Source organism: Thermobia domestica, chromosome 4 (assembly GCF_964235325.1).
Source record: "Thermobia domestica chromosome 4, izTheDome1.hap1.1, whole genome shotgun sequence".
In the NCBI taxonomy this organism is placed as follows: Eukaryota; Metazoa; Arthropoda; class Insecta; order Zygentoma; family Lepismatidae; genus Thermobia; species Thermobia domestica.
The window spans coordinates 25,966,412-25,988,842 of NC_137457.1; the positions used below are offsets into that span (position 1 = coordinate 25,966,412).

The window sequence follows — 22,431 nt, forward strand, 5'->3', positions numbered from 1 at the left end:
GATGTTGCTATATATAAAAAGGAGATTTCCTCCTCGTTCCCCTTGTAATTCGCAGATTGTCTACAGATGTAGACGCAAAGCGTCAAGAACATTTTTTACACAACAACTGTGGTAACAATAATATTTACGGAATAGATTAAATTTTGTTCCTACCGTAGTTAACATGGAACATTGAAAGATTTTACAAGTGATTTGAAAATTTCTATTGCTTTATTCGTTATAAAAATATAGTGAATTAATATTTTGCTTACAGCTACAAATGGCTACTTTATTGGTTGAAGCAAAAACAAGAAGTTTGACTCGAACAGAAATCGAACCCGGAACCGTTTACTCGTGAGTCAAAGATTTTCCTCCCTTTGCCACGCCGACACTTGGTAAATTTGTGCGTCGTACAATATATGCAGCGAGTAGAACACTTTAAGACGGTTTTTGTCCGTTATTTTTTTGCCATTGCGCTCCCCCAGTTTGCAATATTAATTCTTTAAATATGCACTACAAACTCGCAAAAAATGGCCCTGAAGTTCACTTACCAAAGTCTGCCTTCTCCTTGTAAGTGAAAAAAACTTCAGGCATTTTGGACATTGATATTTGTAATTGCAATAATAGCAATAGGACTTATACTACTACTTGGCTTTCAAGACACACAGCCTGTGAGTTTTTAGAGGAGCTAACTACTGAAAACAATACATTTTGAATCACTATAATATATAAATTATTATATAAAAAATGGATGTAACTATGTGTGCCTGATCATCACGGCCAAATTGCAAAGTCAAATGAAATGACTTTCGGTATATAGTTAGGTCTTAATCCAAATTGGGATGTTATCATATCACTTTCATTATTATAATATCTTAAGGGGGTAGTTGGGATCCGAATTTTTGCGAGAAAAGAAACTTAAGCCGTTAAACTTACAGAGCTGAAATTCAGTATATTAACGCTCTATTGGAAATAAACACAACGTCTCATAGCATTTTTTAAAATTCTTATTTATGACCGGAAGGGGGGGGGCACTTTCTACATGTGCAAAATTGGTAGTGGGTTGGTTTGTAAAAAATAATTGAAAAAGATCAATATTAGTTGAGAAACAAATTCACAAAGAAATTGAGAAACAGAAACCATGCGGTTTCTACTATAATAATTGCTGAAGCTTATGTTTATTATATGGAGCGCTAAGTGCACCGGAAAATCAGGCAATAAAGTTGTGAGAAAAATAGACATAAAATTTGTAATGTACGCTTAATTACACGGAAATTTTAAGTTTGGGCTGTACGTTGGTCTACTTACCTTGATTTGGGACTTTCAAATTTCATGCGTTTTTGCACTGGAAAGAATCGATAATTGAACAAGGAAATAATTATACCATGATAATTTAATTGAAATTCATCGAAATTTGGCCCATGACAAACACTTTACCATTTTATATCGTAAAGGTCAAATGCATCGTTATTGCAACAGACCGGTGCTTGAGCGAGTGATCGTAAAAATTCAAACTCCGATTAGTTAGAATTTCACATTCTGGTTTTATTACAAGTATACTCTTTAGTCAGTAGAGAAGAGGCTGAGTAACATGCGTCAGGGTTGATAACGAAGTGTTTTGGTAGATGGTGGGTCGGAGCGGGTGTAAGCGGGTCGGTGGGTGTTGGGTCAGAGTGGATCATTGTGGGTGGTGGATCCGAGTGGGTCAAGGTGGTTGGTGGGTACAAGTGGTGATGGTGGGTTGTGGGTCAGAGTCGGTCACGGTTGGTGGAGGGTCATGATGGGTCGTGGGTCACGGTGGGTCAAGTTTTCATTGATCCACGCCATCACTGCCTCAGACAGTTCAGTGCTCGCTGTCCCGTGTTCAATTCCCAGTGGGAGATCCTTTGAAATTGTATATATCCTCCATGTATCTGTGTTCGTGTCCCTGTCGTTCAAGGTTACTGGAAATAAATGTAAAACGAGTATTACTAAGTATAATAAAGACAAGTTACAGAGATACTTTCGGTGAATCAGAATAGAAAGTGGTATGAGGCACTATATGTCTATTTTTGTTTTTTAATTTAAATTTGAAGTCTCTCGACTATAGTATTTTATCATGACAGAAATCAGTGTGTTTCGTCGTCATTGTAAACGTGTGCAATTTGCTTCATAAACGAGGGTTTTTTGACTCTTACTTACCTAACCAGTCTTAGCGTAGTGGCGTGAGCATTCGTTTCGTAATTCAGGGGGCCGGTAAGTTTCGATTCTCGCTGCGGTAACTTGTTTTTGTTAACTACAATATCCATACTTCTGATGTGTAGTAAAATGAAAAATATTCAAATTCTTTCGGTCTTACAAGTTAGAGTAAGATGGCTTTCTTCACAGCGGAAATACTAGCAAAATGACGTCACATGTCTCTCTACAACCTTGATTCGTACTGTGGTGGAAAACGTAATGTGTTTAGCAAACAATTCATGAATACGACCCCTAAGGGTCATGCTTAGGACCTAGTATCAGTCATAAATGTGTCTGAAACGATATTGTTTCCGAGCAATTATTCCGAACGTCTTCCACTATTACTCCTACTGCTAGAAATAATAATATTTTCGTTCGCCATTTCCAACACGTTCAATATATTCGTTCAACCAAAATTTGTAAATAGGAACTATTCTTTTTTATATTGGTATGCATATTTTGTTAAAACATCAATGTAACACATACATAATCCTAAGTCTTTTATACAAAGGAAGTGTGTTACTATGTATCGTGGTGAAGACAAATCCTACTTAATTTCTGTTTAGGTTTCCGAAGTTTCGATATTAACCCTAGGAACACCAAGAGAGGGGTCTCGGTCCACGAATTATTTTTGTAACATTTTCTAACATTTCTAATTGCATAAAAAATCTGAAAAATTTGATATTGTCAAGCTTGACTCCACTAATCACGAAACGTACTTGCTTAGTTTTTAGTGGTTTTTTTTTTCTATTTGTAAATAAAGTGTTGTGGGCCTCAGGGGCCTCCCGCTTGATAGTACTAAGGGGCTATTCACAGCATACACTAACTGTTATATTCCAGTGTATTGGCTACTTATTTTACTTTCCATTGAAGCAATTTTGGTATTACAACATGCAGTGTCACTCTAAACTATTATTATGGTCCAGTGTTGCCATCTGTACGTTCTAAAAATTAGTATATACATATTTTTTCTGATTATTTTTTGGCACCTAAATATTTTATTTTCTATTAGTTTATTCCTTCAAACCTGCTACATACATACACACATGTATATGTATTTATAAGAAAGAGAGAATCAAGTTTCAATAGTTTCAATAATGATAGAAAGGAATTATGCCTTGCAGTGAATCCCTTGTAATATTCATGACGATGTAGTGGTATTAGTTTACAAAACTGACAGACAAGTCGTAGCTTCTTTGCTTACGTCTTACATGTTCATTCCATAGGTGCAAAAACCTGACGTTGTGCTACTAGAAAAATTGTAACTTTTTGTTGGGTTGGCAACACTGCTTCTCTGGTGACATACCCTATAGTGTCTAATGAACGTCCCTCGTACTGTCCGTCTTTTCATGGAAACAAAATTTGAAAGAATTTTGCCATTCCAAGGATAACAGGGATGGAATTACACAAGATTAATCCTGAATTCATTGAAATACTGAAGTATACCTCACTAGTCCCCATTCTACCCCATTTTACTGTACCACACCAATATGCTTGTAGAAGCCGCCTTTGTACACATACTATAATATACTAAGTCGCTATTGATCTGTTTGATAGTTTTTCTACACAAATAAAATAAATAGGTCATAGTTACTGACATAAATAAAAAATGGTAACTTAAAGAATTACACACATATAGTTTGCAGCACTGTAATTAGAAACCTAGTAGTAATAGAAAATAATAATATATGATGTCTTAGACACTCCAAGTTCATATCAGACAAGATAAATTATTTTCTGTGAGAAATAATGACCTTTAATTTGTAGGCCTCAGAGGCCTCCCCTCCCGGGATGGTTTTCACTGTAACCCAAAAATACATTAGTGTTCCTAGGGCTAATATTGTCCAGGAGCTGACACCTTATTTCTCCCCTCTCGTTTCCTTTCCCTCGACCGTCTCCTTTAGCCTAACCGACATAAACGTGGGACGTAAAACTCAAAGATTTCATTTACTAATCCCTCGAAAGTATCTGTTATCCTTTCTTTTTCTCTTCCTATCAACTTCAATATGGTTATTTACATTGCAATATGACGTAATATTGAGGTCTTAAATTTAATAATAATAATAATAATAATAATAATAATAATAATAATAATAATAATAATAATAATAATAATAATAATAATAATGGTATTACAATTTTTAAATTTGCATTAAAATTAGGCAAAACTTACAGATAAGTCGGGATTTCGGGAGGGGGTCTGGATCTCCAGGGCACACCTCTGCAACTACCAAAATTTTAAACCAAAGCGTTGCACTAAAGTTTCATATAGAAAATATTCCACTGTACGTTTTGAGGAAGATAACTGTAATAAAAATACTTCCCTAACAGCACAAGATGTGCTAGGTACGTGCCATTTAGATGTCCCAGCTACTTTTTAGGTACCCGATACTTGGTACATAAGGTATTCATGTGCTAAGTATGTACTTCAGCTACCAAAAGTTTCAGGTACTTGTTACACCTAATTGACATTTGCGACTATGTACCACAAATGTAGTATTTATATACCTGGCTCAATTTCGCACTGTGATAGTCATTTGTTTTTATGTCGTCACTTGGGACATATATCTTTCATGTTCGAGGTACTTCCTTTAGGTGCGTACTTTTTCAGATTCTTATGACACATAATTGATATCTGCAGCGACGCACGAATGACAGCTGTTTGCATTTGCTCATGCGCAGTAACATGCAACGGTTTCTCGCGCTTTCTGCTCCAATTTCTGTCCTATTCAGCGATAAGAATTTTCCGGAAAATTTTGAAACGGAAAATTTTCCAATTAATATAAACATATTCCACTTATTCCTACATCGTTGTTTAGCCGTGATGTGAGGTGGAAAATTTTCTTCTATATTGTTCAGGAAAATTTTCCGTTCTAAACAAATTGTTAAAAAGTGAAAGATCGTTTAAAGAATCTGAAATTTTTCATGGCTCAGATAATTTTCAGTACTATGTAGGAACAAGTGAAACAATTTTTCATGAATCGAGATATTTTCTGTCTTCTATAGAAAAATTGAAAAACTTATGAGTCGAAAAACTTTCATCATTTTGAAGCAAAAAGTAAAACAACTTCTTGTGAATCATAAAGTTTTATTGTTCTGTAGAAACAGGTGAAAGGAATTTTCACGGATCGGAAAATTTTCATGCGATGTAGAAACAAGTGGAAAAACTTTCATAAGTCGGGCACTTTTGGATATTATGCATAGTGATGTTAGGTGGAAAATTTTCCACTATATTTAACTGCACATTGAGATATAAAATTCAATTCCTGTATAAGAAAATTAGACAGCAACAAATTATAATTTTACAATTAGCTTTCGGGAACCAGAAAATTTTCTAATATTTCAAGTTGGGAAGTAAAAATTTAAAGTGTTTCTGTCTCTCTCTCTCTCTCTCTATGTGTGTGTGTGAAGTGCAGGGAACATACATCGAGTTCGTAGAGAACAAATATTCCATTCCAATATTTAAAATTTAACAAGAAATCGAAAACAAACCTTTGTTAATTTATCAATTATTTGAATAAGAGAAAATTCAACTATTTCTTTACATATAGGCCTGCTTATATAATGAAATAACTACATGAAAGTTCCTTATGAAGATTATTTTTGTAACAGTAAATAAGAAGAAATGCTTTGATTTTATTGAGTTTAACACTCGTAAATCATAATTTCATAATTTCAATATTGGAATTTTGTATAATCAACATCTTAGGGCAGATATTTGTATTGTAAAACTATTATTATTATGTATAAAAATGTATTGGAAATAATGACAATTCGATAGAACAAGTAAATACTTATATAAAAAATAAATATGTTTTTTTATTTTGTAATTTAAAATGAAATTACTTGTTGCTTTTAAAATGCAGTGCTAATAGTATAGCTTTTTACATTTCTTTTATTATTTTATTGGAAGAACGACTACACAATCAGCTTCCTTATTAGTTATATTTCACTTTCTCTTCTGAATGAATATATGAATAAATAAATGTTTATTTCCAGAAAATAGTCAGTATTTGTTTTCATGAGTTACTTAAACTCGAATTTTGGATAGTTCAAAATTTACAGTAGGCACTTCATATTATCTCTACTTATTTATAAATGTTGCAGTATGTAAATCTAGAAAAGTAATAAAGCTATCAGAAAACTTCGTCTTACGCATATTAAACTGACGAAATATAATTTTGTGAGATCAAAGATGGACTCTGAGGGAAGTACGCATTGACATTTTTGAAGAAATGAAGAATCATTAGATTTTCACTTCATGAAAATTTTTAAGACAATAATTATTTATTACCAATAAATTTTATGGCTAACCAGCGATGTACAAATAGGTGAAGTATGTTTTTATGAATCGGAAAATATTCATCACTTTTAATAAATTTAAATTTTAAATAATAGAATGGGATATTTGTACTCTACGAACTCGATGTATGTTCTCGGCACTTTACATATACAAACACACACTCACACACACACACACACACAGAGAGAGAGAGAGAGAGAGAGAGAGAGAGAGAGAGAGAATTGAATTGAGTTGATTTATAGTTTAACGTCCCTTTCAGCAGCGAGGCTATATGAGACGGGACCAACTGATTAACGTGGAATCCGAACTTCATGAGCTCCCGCCGGGAATCAAAGCAGGTCTCCCATGCCAAAGGCGCATATGCTAACTGCTTACCAACGAAGGAGCTCGCAGAGGGAGAGAGAGAGAAAAAAAAACACTATGTAACTTTTTACTTCACAACTTGAAATATTAGAAAATTTTCCAGTTCCCGAAAGTTAATTGGAAAATTATAATTTGTTGCTGACTAACTTTCCCCTACAGAAATTCAATTTTGTAGCTCAATGTGTAGTTAAATATAGTGGAATATTTTCCACCTAACATCACCATATAGAGTATCCAAAATTGTCCGGTTTATGTTGTTTTTCACTTGTTTCTACATCATAATGAAAATTTTCCGATCTATAAATATTCCTTTCACTTGTTTCTACAGAGCAATAAAACTTTCCGATTCACAAAAGGTTGTTTTACTACTTTTTGCTTAAAACTGATGAAAAGTTTCCGACTCATAAATAGTTCTTCAATTTTTCCATAGAAACCAGAAAATATTTCGATTCATGAAAAATTGTTTCACTTGTTCCTACATAGTACTGAAAATTGCCTGTGCCATGAAAATTTTCAGATTCTTTAAACGATCTTTTACTTTTTAACATTTCTATACACGAATTCAATCAATTTTATGATTACTGAGGAATTGTTACTTGATTACTGATATTTTGTTTCAGAACGGAAAATTTTCCGGAAAAATGTAGCGGAAAATTTTCCACATCACATCACTACTTCTAGTACACAGTCGCTTAGAAAAACGAAGCTACAAATGCATCAAATTCGGAAGATGAATTTAGAAGAAAAACTGATGAATAAAAACTAAGATGAATCTTTCATTCGTATATAAACAGCTAATTATTTACGTAGTTAGGGTTAAAGAATTGTATTTTTTAGATGCTAATTTTCGCCGATCATTTGAAAGTGAATATGGAAGAACCATCAAATAAAGTAAAGAGTCGTACGTCATTTTGTTATAAAATTACATGGCAAACGGATTTTATCGTCGAAAATACAGGGTTACAAGAGCACTCTGATTAGCCAAGTTAAAAAGACCCCTAGTATTTATTCCTCTACAAGCGACGTTTTCTTCATCGCCTCCGCAGTCAAGTCGGATGGTAGTCATGTTGTGTCAGTGGTGGCAAGCAGACCTGCGGAATGCGCTGTTGCTTGTTTATACGGCATACTTTCATTCTTCAAGTTATACTTCTTATCGTCTAAATGGTAGTGAAATGAATTAATACAATTGCGTGTAAACTTTTAGTAATATACCTAATCGTCCAATTACTTATAGAATACATGAATTTATATTTGACAATTTGAAGTAAAGCAATGACCAAGTAGTGAGTATTGAATTAGACATTACCGACGTTGTGTGTTTGTTAAGTTAATATCCCAGCTCTTCTGTGAACAAATAATTCGAGATAATAGTACTGGATTACGATATACTGATGAAAATGGAGTGTATGATGTGAGTGTGGAAGTTGCAGATAAGCCCATTACTTTAATTAAATTGTCTTTAGTGCCAAGTGAATAAGACGATGATGAAATACTAAAAGTGTTGACACCATTTGGTAGTGTCAAAAATATCAAGGACGAGTTTTATGATAGTAGTCATCGATACCGAGTGCGTACTGGGCGGAAACTGGTGTACATACAGTTAGATAAGGCAATTCCATCGTCTATTGAAATCCGAGGTCAACGATACTTAGTTTCATATTTTGGTCAGGAACGTACCTGTTTTGCTTGTAATAGCCCTAATCATCGTTATGATCGATCTGATAGACGTAATGTAAACTCTAAGCCTATAGTGCAACCTTCCACCGAAGTTAATCTTGTTCAATCACTTAATCCTGTCACAAGTGTACAACCCGTTGTTTCATTACCTTTGTCTTTTAGTGACAAGGATTTTCCCCCATTATCTAGTGCCAGTGATACCATTGTGTTACCTTGTGATGAGGTAGTGACTGATGACAATTCTACCCTTCCATCTGTAGCTTCTGCTACTTCTGAATGTGGATCTAATCCAACGATTGAGCATACTACGGATATTCCGCAATCTGTCGAAGTTTCCTTACTTCCCGTAACAAGTTCTGTTTCACCTCCAGTTGTAAATAGGGTACCCGACTCGATAACTCCAGCGGTCGCTACTGCTGACGCCGTTGACTGTGTTCCTGACGATATTAGTGATGTGGCAGATATTCTTACTACTGTCACCAGTGCTCTTTCTGATAGTGAGAAATCCATTTCATCTTATAATCACACCTTCATTTTAGTCTCAGTTCCCTCACAAAATAGTTATAAAGAGCGCTTCTCTCAAGATAAGACGGAAAACAGTGAAGGAGGGTAAAGTTTCTTCATCCGTTAGAAAACCTGATAAACCCGCTAGTGATTCTTTGTACAGGATAACTAGTGCTAATGTTATCAAACAACTACAGCTTGCTGCAACAACGTCGGTAGAAGACAGTGCTTCTGGATCTGTAGAGTCTACACTTTCTGATGTCACTTTCACCTAGTGATTCTTATGTGTGTGCGATGATATTTCTAGCGTGTTTCCGAGTTAGTCCTCCCACTTCGTATCTCCGCCATCTCATCATGTTCTATCCAGTGTGTTTCCTTCCCTACCTTTTCATGACAACTGTTCTTACCATTGCTAGTATTAATCTCAATGGAATATCCTTACCAACTCAGTATAACGCTCTGTCTGATTTTAGAGAAAATCTGGAATTGAGGTGGCTTTTTTGCAAGAAGTGGATTGGAAGTGGTGAATGTACAAAATTCATATCACGTTTATAACAATTCATCGTATAATTGTCTTAGTACTGCGATTTTGATAAAAGATGGGTTACAGTTGACGAACGTGCAATGTCACCCTAGTGGCACAATTATACGTGGTGACTTGTTTGGTATGACTCTGATCAATGTGTACTTGCCATCAGGAAGTCATAATCGTTGTGCGCGCAACACGTTTTTTGCGACTAATGTTGCGGTGTCCTTTAGTTGTGCCTCAGACAATGTCATTTTTCGGGTGATATGAATTGCGTATTGATGGACCAGGGTTTGATTATTGTGCTTCCCTTGCTGACCTCATCTCTCATTATCCCTTGTATGAGGCGTAGCAACTAAAGAACAGTGATCTATTGGGGTATTACTTATTCACCAGAATAGTGCTTCGAGAATAGATAGATTCTATTTAACGGAATCTCTTAAATCTCAGCTTTTTTCTATATACCATTATCGTGTCTGTTTTAGTGATCATCTGTCTTTAGTGATGAAAATTAAAATTCCATATGGTAAAATTGTGTGTGGACGTTGCTTCTATCATATGAATGAAACACTATTAATAGATGCGGGATTTCTTACCTTGTTTCAGAGGAAATGGGAATATTGGAGACAGCAAGAAAAACGGTATCCAAATATATTCACATGGTGGACTACCTATTGTAAACCTAACTCGCTTCTGTAAATGGTATTCTGGTGAACGCTCTCGTGATCGCTTGAAATTGTATAATTTTTATTACGGATGTTAATTAGAGGCTCAAAGAGATGCTCTTTCCGACAGGACATTGTTGCCTCTTGTTAAGAAATATAAAGCTAAACTCTTAGAATTTCATCGGACTCAAGTTCAAGGTGTAAAAATTAGGAGTAATTTTCTTATGTTTGATGTACCTGAACAGTGTTCTCTTACTCATGTTTTGCAAGAAAATCAGCGTGGCAAGCTCCGCCTGATCAAAATGGTTCTTACTCCAGATGGAGACCCCTGCACTAATGTTTTTTTGCAATTCAAAAGGTATTTTATGATCATTATTTAAAACTTTCTTGTGCATCTCGATAGTTCGATCTTGAGAATTCTATTTTTGATGCTAACGTCATAACAGACGATGATAATACTTCTTTGACGGCGCCTTTTACATTTGAAGAAGTAAAGTTGGCAACATTTGCTGGAAAAGCAGAAAAATCAGCCGGACAAGATGGAATATCGAGTCTATTATATCAGAAACTTTGGAATGCCATGGGTCAGACACTTACAGATGTGGTAAATGCTTGTTTTTTTGCCTCCGAACATCACTGTCGATCCAATCCTGCAGTCACTATTTTTGTACCCAAAGTACCTCAACCAACGATGGTTGAATACTTCAAACTTATTTCCCTTTTAAATGCTGATGTTAAAAATATTAGTCGTTGTTTGGCTTCTAGGTTAGCTTCTTACATGAATAAATTACTGGGTGATTTGCAATATGCTGCGATTAAGGGTAAGATTATACATCAGATTTTAATGAATGTTAGAGATTGTATTACTGTACGTCAAGATTGTGAGATTACCGCAGCTATTGTTAATTTAGATTTTTCAGAATGCGTTTGATAATATTGAGGATTCCTATTTGTGGAGACTTGAATGATTTTGGTTTTAATGCTCGCGTTATACAATGGTTTAAATTCTTCTATAAAGAAGCTGCGACAAAATTAAATATTAACGGTCATCTCACCCTTCCAATCAATGTAGTTCGTAGTATTCGACAAGCAGATCCTATAAGCTTACAATTATTTACCTTGGCTATTGCACCCTTCTTGTATGATGTGAACTGCAAGATTCATGGTTTCGACGTTATTGCACGCCCTCTACGTGTGTGTGGATATGCTGATGACGTCAGTGTTTTCCTACATTCTGTTCATGACTATAACTATTTGATGCAAAGTGTTGCTAATTATCAACAAGTGTCTGGAGCTACATTGAATACAAAGAAATCAACCGGTCTTATTATATTTAATTCTGAAGAGTTTAGTAAAATTCAGGACATTGCATTCCAATCTACGGGTAAAATACTAGGAATAGCATTTATGAGGAATCTTATTGATACAGTACGATATAATTATGATTTCATAATTAATCAAATCAGGTATTTAAGTTTCTTACATAAATATAGGTCACTGTGTTTGTTGTATCGAACTCGACTTCTCAATGTTTTTATTTTGAGTATACTGTGGTTTGATGCTAACGTCTTTGCCCTGCCTTCTAAAAGCAACAAAGTGTTTCTGGTTAGTTTTTGTGGAACAATTGTGTGTTTCGTGTTCGCTATAATGACACCTGTTTATCCCTATCACTTGCTGCGATATTTATTGGATACGATCGATTCAACACTGCCGTTGGCGATCACTTCCCTCTCCTCAAGCTGCTCTTACTTAAGTAGTGCCTTGTGTGCCTATATCTATCAATGTTATCAAACTCCCAATGTTTTGACTTGAACAAGTAAACATGGGTACAGATGGTGATCAGAAAAATAGAAACACCTGTAGTTGGCAACACGTCAGATGTATGGGTTGGCAGTAGTGTCGTGGCGCACGCAGCGCCGGACCGCTGGTGGTGGTGTGTTAGGTCGGTCTCCATACTACGTCATGCGCAGTGGAACAGGAGTATCCAGTGGCTGCAGCAGACGGAGGTAGTGTAAAATGGGAGACCTCTCAGAGTTTCAAAGAGGGCAAATTGTTGGTGCACGATTATGTGGAGTGAGTGTGACAGCAGTGGCTACTGTGTTAGGTGTGTCGCGTGGGACAGTGTCGAAGGTGATGACGGCCTACACAACACACGGGAAAACCACATCGGGGAAGCGGAACAGTGGGCGGAAGAAAATAATGAGTGACAGGTCACGCCGGGTATTAAAGCGCATTGTCACGCAGAACCGTCGTGCCACTGCGGAGCAAGTGACGGAGGAACTCAATCAGCACCTCCCCCACCCTGTTTTGACAACCACAGTCCATCGCGAATTACATGACATGAACTTACGGGGTCGTGTTGCACGGGCCAAACCGCTCATCAGGGATCATAACGCTTTCGCACGCCGCAAATGGTGCCGCGACCATGCAACTTGGACCGTTGAGGACTGAAAACGTGTGATATGGTCGGATGAGTCATTCTTCACCCTATTCCCAACCACGGGCCGTGTTTATGTGTGGAAAACGCGCAAAGAAGCTTATGATCTGCAGTGTCTCCGCCCAACTGTGAAACATGGCGGCGGCTCGGTGATGCTGTGGGCCGCCATATCATGGTTTTCATTGGGTCCTGTGGTCACACTTAGCGGACGAATCACTGCCAACGATTATGTCGCAATATTAGGGGATCACTTGCTTCCTATGGTCTGGATGTTGTTCCTGGACAATGACGCCATCTTCCAGGATGATAATGCACCCATCCACACAGCTGGAGTTATTGCAGCGTGGGTTGAGGAACATCGGGATGAAGTTCAACACCTCCCCTGGCCCGCCCAATCCCCAGATCTCAACATAATTGAACATCTGCGGTCCGTCTTGAAAACACGACTCCGGCGACGATTTCCACCTCCATCCTCTCTTACAGAACTGGCCGATGCCCTGCACGAGGAATGGTGTAAAATTCCACTTGCTATCATTCACGACCTCTATGCCTCCATCCCACGTCGCATCAAGGCTGTTTTGAAGGCGAAAGGTAGCCCGACACCATATTAATCTGGTAATGTGCAATTTCGTTCAGGTATTTCCATTTTTCTGATCACCATCTGTACATCCACCACCTACAACAGTTATCACCATGCAGATTGATAGAAAGAGAACCAGAATGCAATTGGAATATTATATTTCGTAACATACACTCAAAATATTTAACAGCAGAAAATAAATCCTTTTGGTACGTAGTAGTGAATGATATTGTAAATACGAAAGTAAAACGAAATAAATGTGGGTTTAGTGCCAATATAATGTGTTCTTTCTGTGGTGTCGATGCTTCGTTGAGTCAAAGATTAACAAATTGTGTGAACAGCAAACAAATTGGGTCTCAAATGCAGTGATTTTTGGGTCTTATTATGCGCCAACCTAGTCGGTCAATCGAAGTCACTCTCCTGTTGTGACGGGAATATTCTCTGTATCCAAAAACGAAACACAATTCTGTTACCTGGCTTATAGCGCAAACAATTACGTATTTACTCTCTATGGAAATTGCAGGACACACTTTGCTTTATATTGAATATTTTAAAGATAATTATAAAAAAAAAAAATAAGCTTTCTTATGAAAACATGTACTTTTGCTCGTTTTCTTGACAACACCATATATGTGCAATTAAGTTATACTCCTTGTTATCTCAATAAGTTTTGAGTAATTTGTAAAGCGTATGTATCTGCTACGTAAGTCCTCAAAACAACAAAATCCATGAGCAAACTGTAAAACTTGTATATATGCTTAATAATCAGTTGTTTTTCCTTTACTTTTCTGTTCCTTCTTGAGTTATATTGCGCATTCTTAGCTGTATATATTTATATTGTTCTGTAGTTGTGTTAATGCTAGTATGTATCCAACTCTCTTAGCTAATAAAAGTATTAAAAAGTGGTTAGCGAAAAAAGTCGGAAGAGCACATGCCTAGTAATGAAAGGGTTAGTGGCTCGCGCCCACCCCAGCCGTGTATTTCTTTTCTACTTTTTAAAGTGCTTTTAGACACCATAATGTAAACAAATTACACATAAAGGTGATTTAACATATTTTGGGGGAGTAATTTTCGCTTACGGTATAGGGAAGAACATACCTAGAACACACTAGGTAAGTTCCTCAGGTACATGTCAGGCATGTGCTTAGGGGCGGGCATAGAATGTGACTATCACTTGCTGTCCATGAGATTTCTCTCTCATAGGCACATAAGGCACATACTGAGCACATTCCTATGTACCTGAGGGAGCATCATAGGCATATGCCTCTTATGTGATTGTAATGTTAGGATTAATATCACTGAACAGTAAGGCATATAATAAACTAACTTTTAGGATATGCAGAAGTAATAATAAAAGCTTTGCTACAAAAAAATCTACACAGACCATAATAAATTCAATGAGCTCTGAAATACAAAGTAACAAAATATCTTATAAAATTCAGTCTACAAAGCAATTGTTACTTAAAGAATGCACATACACTATTTCGAGAATCGAGATAAAACGAAAAATCGTTTTAACTCTCGTCTCAATTTTGTTTGTTTTGTTTCAGAAACGAGATGAGAAATTCCTTTTCTCATTAGCAACGCTAAACAAAACAGAAATATTCTTACCAAATGTTACTTTTCTGGTTGTAATGTTATGCCCTGAGCAATAATAAGCTCCTAACTTTTAATGTTCTGTAAGATAATAATAATAATTATTATTATTAGTTTATAATAATAATTATTATTATTCCTGAAGGTTTGATAGTTCAAGTATTGAAACGTCCGAGTATTCAAATATCTGAAGAACATAAAACGTGTTATCGCCGATCAATCACCATCAAAAATTCTAAAGTAAGAAAAAAGTACTAGTCGTTCGTGGATCTGATTCGATTCGACTACCTTCAGATTACTGATCGAGCGCCTTGACCACTTAACCACGATTATTATGCAGCAATTTATATGTCTTTAGTTTGTTTACGAGTATAATACACGCGCCGTATTTGATTCAAAATAAAAGAGTTTTGTATTTTGTTTTCAAAAAATCTGTAATGTTGATAATTTAGTGAATACAATGATGTAATGCCCTCCGAGTCCTCAATTACATATTCCTGTGTTTTAACAATTAATCTGACTATTAACGAGCTATTGTTTTGAGCGAACAGAAAAGGCTTTATATTTAGGCAAGCCGGAAGAAGAAACGGTTTAGATGAGTGGTTAACGCTGTAGTTTCCAAGTCCGGCAACCCGTGTTCGATTCCCGCCTTCGCCGTTTACACTTTTTAAAATGTTTCATTTACAAGGCTGAAGTCCAGTTGGATGCTGCTAAATGAAAGACAATCTCCAGTGGAGAAATTCAGTGATGACGTAATCCTGAAAATAAAGGAAGGAAAATGAATGGAGAAAACGAGTTACAAAATTAATTCTATCAAAGGTTCTATATTTGATATGAACCGTTAATTTCGTGAATTTTTAAATTGTTGTTTAATGACTCTATATTCTCCTCTTTCTTCTTGTGTCTCAATGTGTAAATTTGCACAAATATTAAATAAATCACGAGCCCTCGGTTATATTTGCAACGTAAGGAGAAATACGCTTAGTACGGGTAAGTTCTCCTACTCGTTTAAGTGTTATCGAATTTTGCATTTTGAACATTTACAAATAAACTACTGCATAACAATATTTAGCATTTTCAAAAGTCATTTAACGAATAATGAAATCAGACAAGTACTTCTTTCGAAGTAACATTACGTATCAATCAGTGGCGCCGGAACCTAGGAGCTCACGCCCTGTTAGCCCCCGAAATTTGCATTAGGGGCTGGATTATTCTCCTGAATGATCAATCCATACTTTAATTGATTTGCAGGTGGGACTACTGTTAATAGTTTTAAAACTCAGCGCAATTTTTTGTGTTTCCCTTTAAAAATATAAACTAATATATATACCGCATAACCTATCCGTATCCGTATATTTGATACGCATATATGTATAGTCATTTGAAGTAAGTTAACTTGTTTATATAATCCCTCATTTGAGTTAATTATAAGATTATTTAAGTCCCCTGACTGTTATCTTCTAATCGGCGCCTCTGGTGTTCGAATATTTTTTTCTGATATTTTGCTGTTTACTGTGAGCACAAGTATCCAAAGATTCCCTTTTGTCATATCGCCAGCCAGCGTTTCTCCTCACTCCTGCACAAAAACACACTTTACGATTTGTTCTTTTAACAGTTAGGGGCAACTTTATGCTGCTGTTCTAGCTACTCTATCAAGCGTAATTAATCTTGTAGCAGGCGTTAGTTGGGTTGCCTAACTCACGGACTTTGTACATCAAGAATTTCTGTGGTCCACTGTACACAAAGGTAATTAAAGGAAAACTTTACATGCACGGAGATAATTACAGTAGAGTTTTTCATACGAATGTGCACAACGGATCAAAGCAAACATTTTCATATAGGTGTGCACATAAGTAGTTAAAGCGAAACGTTTTATATGGGAGTGTATGAAGGTAATTGAAGTAGAATTTCTTATATAGGGGTGTACGAAAGGAATTAATACACATATCCACCCTGTCGTAATTGTCCATATCGTATTGCATTTTCTATTAAAAATCAGTTATTTCATTAATTTAAGAATTTAAGATTATAAAATTTGCGAAGTCTATACCATTCCCCATTCCTGTTTCTCTTAGATCGGAATATTCATCTCAGAACCTTGTTCTCAGATACTTTCAGTCTGCATTCTTCCCTGAGAGTAAACGACCATATTTCGCAACCATACAGTACAAGAGGCATGATTATCGACTTATATATTTTAATCTTCTAATTCCTCGACAGAATTCGCGACGACAGAAGATTTTGAACTGAATAATAACTAACTCCGTACCTACAGAGTCAAAAGCAGGATGTTTATTTAATTATTTTAAAGATGAGACATTTTGTATCTTATTTACATTTTTTCGGGACTCCTGTCAACTTTCTGAGAAAAGAGTCAATTCTATTAGAAACGAGAGATGTAGTTATCCTACCTTGTACAGTACTTCTGTTCAGGTCAGATTTAACTTTTCATTAAGTTCATTTCTTTCCAAATACTTTGAAATCATACTCAATATAGAAATATTGCATTTTTAACGATGTATATGAATAAAGTCCACGTAGCATAAATAGGTTTTGTTAGTCCAAATATGATTAAAATTACGTGTGGCATATGGAGTATAAAGTTTTCTATAATACCGTTAGTATACCTTTTTCTGTCATGTGTTTTGCTTCAGAATAAAGTTTGTTGTTTTTGGAGCTAGGAATTTTAAGATGCTTCACCTTAATTTTCTAACCTATAAAAATTATGCTTTTCTTGAAAAGATAGCATTAAATAACATTCCAACCTGCTTTGGTAGCACTCTTTTTTTTTTTTTTCAATGCAATCACGTTTTCTAAACCTTTTCTTAATGTCATTACCCATATAAAGTTTTTAAAACTTTTTGGCTCCTTTTTCGTATTTTATTCAATTGAACAAGGAATGTATGCGGGATCACAGTATATTCGTTTCAGTGCAATGTCGTTAGATGAAAGGTATTGAATTTGATGTAGAGGCAGCGTTGCCAGATCTAGCATAATGATGCTAGATCTAGCATAATTTGCATGTCTTTAGCATCTAGCTTCTTGCTTTTAGCATCCTGCCCAAATCTAGCATAGTTTCAGCAAGTTTATTAAAAAGTCGTAAAACCTGGAGATGAGAAAGAAGTTGCTCGTGGGAAGAAAGAGAACGGCAGAAATGTATCCTCTTCCATTGATTCATACAGTCGGTAAACCATACAGGCAGTCTTATTTTCCGAAGTAAGTTAGAAACGGCTTTTGGCTTTTTTTTTTTTCATCTAGGGTTTTCTAATCCTTTAACTTCGAGGGATGGGCGGAGATATGGGGGCCATTCTTCCCCCAACTTTTTGACACCTTCATCTTTATTTCTGACTTCATTACCATCTTTATTCCTGAAATGAAAGGTCCAAGACCGATCAAAAATCTCCCCCCCCCCCCACAGCAGACAATTCCCAACTCCGCCGCTTATGCTGCGAGGTAATTTTCTTTCAAAATATGTAAACAAACACTTTGCGTTCATTTATACGAAATATACGCCATTGAGTCTGGCAACGAGTGCACTAGTTTAGTTGAGTTAAAGCTTTGGTGCGTGAAGTATTGAATTCTATCCACACATTCTTGCGCTCTGCGTATTTTAACCCTTTATTTACGACATTATGAACAAATGAAGCTAGACATGATATTCTTACTGCTTTTTGCTTCAATTGGAGTGAAATAAAATATTTTTGCGCAACAATTGAAAAAAAGTATTTCCTGAATTATTGGCGGTCCCTTTGACTCAAAAGTACCGTCAGGTCAGAAATGTCATTTTTCACGAAATGCACAATATACAACAAAATGTTTTAACTCTTTGTTTTGTGATTAAAAAAAAATGGCATTGTAAGTGAACAACTGGCCTTTATTACCACTCAGAAGTAAATATAGACATTTACTAACCACAGTTGAATACAAGATAACCTAAGTACCAACAGGAATAACGTCAAAATTAGTATACACATTAATACTAATTTGGATCTATTTCTATTGAGCCTAGACTACTTTGGCATAGAAAGATAAAAAACACTAAAACCATAAAAAACCATTAAATATAGAAAGATTAAAACGAACATAATTTTTCATATTGAACTTTATGCTGAACTCTATATATGGAACTAATTTTTATCAGTCTTGTTTTACTGTAATGGTAGATTTACTTTCATCCTTAGAAAAAATAAAATAATGTATTTGAAACCTTACATATACCTATTCAATGTGACAAATGAGGTTAACTAGCAGCGTTTACAAGGGTTGGCATATCTACATCCATTCCTGTTGTTGCGAGCCGCAGGAGGTATAAAAGAGAAGAATGTACAAGGCAGCTCCTGAAGCGATTCTTCACAATTTTCATGGTAGAAAATGCACTTTGACACAAAAATAAGTACTATCAAACATTGACACTCTTTTCCGACCAAACACCACGGTTTAGGGAAAGATGTTACCGTGGATTCCCTTGACTTTTTGTTATACTGAATCGCTAAATGGATGCCTTATTTCGAAAGAAAACTGGGAACATTAAAAGGATGAATAAATATAAATGAAAATAGTATCAGTAATAACAATTGTAAATTGTAAGAGCTTTGTGGGCCGCAGAAAATGGTTTGGCGGGCCACATGCGGCCCGCGGGCCACCATTTGGAGAGCACTGATATAACTAATATTTTTATAGAGTCATTAATAATCAGTTCAAGTGGCTCTTCCAAACAAAATACTAAATTTCAATATTCACTGTGCAACTTTAATTAATCATTTCAAGAAAAGAAAATCTTTTTTAACATTGAACTACGAGTACATCCAAACACATTACCGGTAAGTCCTGCAACTGGAACTGTAGAAAATTGTTCTTTAAAATACGAAATTGTTAACCATTAAATTGAAGCAATGGAACTCCAATAGTTTTATTTACTGGACAAGGACAAGTTTCTTATAATGTTTCACTACCAGAATAAGTTGCATATAATTCAATTAAATATAAAATTGTCTAGTTACACGGGTATCCATAATATTGGGTAGTACTTAGAATTTACCAGAAATTACAAACGCTTCCCTGGAAATCATAAATTCCAACCAGGGAGGTGTTGCCTGAAGTTCAGTATCAGAATTACTATTTCGTAAATTTTAACTTCACAGTATAACTTTCTATCCACCACAATTCTGAAGTTAACACAGCTTGAACTGTTACTTGATATTAGTATTTCAGACGAAGAAATTCACTCAAACTTATTCTATAATTTTATGACCATTTTGATTGAACAAACTTCATAGCGAAGAACCATATCTTCACTCCGGTGATTCAATAGATATCTACTTTTCCGGTCAAGTGTCTCAGGAAACATAACTTTTAATAGTTACACAAAATCCCGCTATAAACTCTGGGCACTAGTAGTAACTATTTTTTAAACTATATTTAAACAAAGAGAAAAAGCTTTTTTTTTTTTAACACGTTACAAACTTTCATAATATTGTGTTTCGGAACTTGTTTTAAGCAGATTTTTAAAAAAATACAATTGTGAATTTTGCGTCATTATATATATGATGTAATTTTTCTGGTGGTATTTGTACGAATATTTATATTTCAAATTTGTAGTTAAAAAACAGTTGCACCTTGTTTTCACAAATTTTTGTACCTAAAATTCCTAGGTCTAGTTATTATATTAAACAATGTAATGTATGTCTCTTTTACAGCGCTAGGACATTCAGAATTAAGGTCATCAGATGTCGTAGCTGCTGCAAGTTATAAACCAAAATCAACTGTTAGTAACCTTCCCGGTTGGAATGTAATGGGAATGGAGGCAGGAAAATCAGCTTACCAAGTTCAAGACAAGACAGGTAATGTTGATACTTACATAGTTTAAATAAATCAATGCAATGCTATCAAAAGAACTTGATCCAACGTCGCTTCGCGAACATATACTCTGTATAAATTGAATTATGCAGAAGGGATTACAAGGCGCTACTAGACATCAGCATGAGTGGTGAGGAACCTTGCATGTATTACAATACAATAAAACTCCGTTTTGTGGCTATCGCCACATTGCATTTACAGCTCACCCTTTTCTGGAGTTAGTAGCGAACGTAACCACCACTTGAAAATGCCCTCGCGTTTCCACTCGTACCACTGTTTCTGAGAATATGATTCAAACTTGAAAATGCCCTCGCGTTTCCACTCGTACCACTGTTTCTAAGAATATGATTCAAAACTTTTGAATTGAATCATTACTCACTCTAGTCTTCCAAGGAGTTTCTCATGTGAAACAGAAGAAACTTTTTTTTTTTGTTAAATAATATTTTCGCAATGGAACGATCTGCAGAGCAAAATAAGATAACAAAAATCGAATTCGTCGGATATTCATCTCGCATTGAATTTTTTGATCTTTGGATTTCAATTTTCCTGAAGAAATCGAGTTTATTCGTATTGTGGCACTGATTTACGACAAGAAGAATTTGAAAATGGATAAACTGAAGTCCGAGCTCCAAAGAGGATGCTCGGAAGCTTGTTCACAAACAAGACGTACTTGAACCTCCAAATGTGCAGCCACTTCGAATTTGTGGTCCACGAGGAAGAGAACTTACTTGTATCGTCGACACTGGCGAACTTCACTGGAAGCATCTTGGATCCCAGAAGAAGAAGTCGATGTTAGTTCTTTACATCCTGTATCACCTACACCTTCCGGAAGTGCTTCCTTCTTGTCAATCATTGGTGACCTAAAAGGGTGGCTGCGATGTCCTCGAGATAACGACAGTATGCAATTTTGAAGAATTAAGACTGGTTAATTAAACAACGTTATGGAGTTAAAATATTACGGTTGCCGCTTATATTTTCTGATACTTTGATTTGTTGGCGAAAAGAACACTACAACTATGTTCAGAATACAAGGTTTTTGTGTATATAATAACAAGTTATCTCATTAAAATTAGTTTTTTTTATTGTAATAACCCCCAGAATAAGCAAAATTGGTGAAAAAACAATCATAAACGTTATATAAGAATAGGGGAAGAGGTTCTGCCTTGCGTTACGAAGTGTAACAAGGAGAGGGGAGGGGGTAAAAATTGGTCAAAATAGCGTTATGTAATATGCGAACGACCCCCCGCTCCAGTTTTTCTAAAATAACTTCATTAATTGCTATTTAGAACAAGAATTAGGGACAAATATATAATTAGAACGAAACCTGTTAAACCTTAATTTGAGATTAGCAGATATTAATACAAAATATTCTTAGAATATATATTTGCTGAAAATATTGAAGGACAGTCCCCCCCCCCCCCCCCCGCTCTAAGAAGAAATTTATTCCCAGTAAAACCGCCGCTTATATAAGAAATGCTACAAAATTGATACAAAATTATTAAGATTGATTTATTTTTGTTTACAGGTGTGCCGGGAAAGATATTGAAATATAAAGAGTCTTTACATGCTATATATGAGGAAAATCAACCGCAGGAAGAACCTAACGTAAAGAAGACTGTGAATAGAAAGGAAAAAGGAAGATTTTGCTGTTGTGTTCAGTAAAAGATAACGAATTAATAGGACTTTAACGAGACTAAACTGTTAGTTTTTAAGTGAAACAGACAAAAG

The 22,431-nt window shown here is 35.5% G+C and overlaps 1 protein-coding gene across 1 annotated transcript in view; it reads left to right on the forward strand.

The window, feature by feature from the left end:
• Positions 1–22,431, forward strand: part of LOC145683277 (uncharacterized) — an 84,098-nt gene extending 61,667 nt beyond the window's left edge. The window contains exons 4-5 of the mRNA XM_081754643.1: positions 20,544–20,687; positions 22,229–22,431. Of these exons, the coding sequence (XP_081610769.1) occupies positions 20,544–20,687; positions 22,229–22,365 (281 nt within the window). The 3' untranslated portion in view covers positions 22,366–22,431. The remainder of the gene's footprint in view (positions 1–20,543; positions 20,688–22,228) is intronic.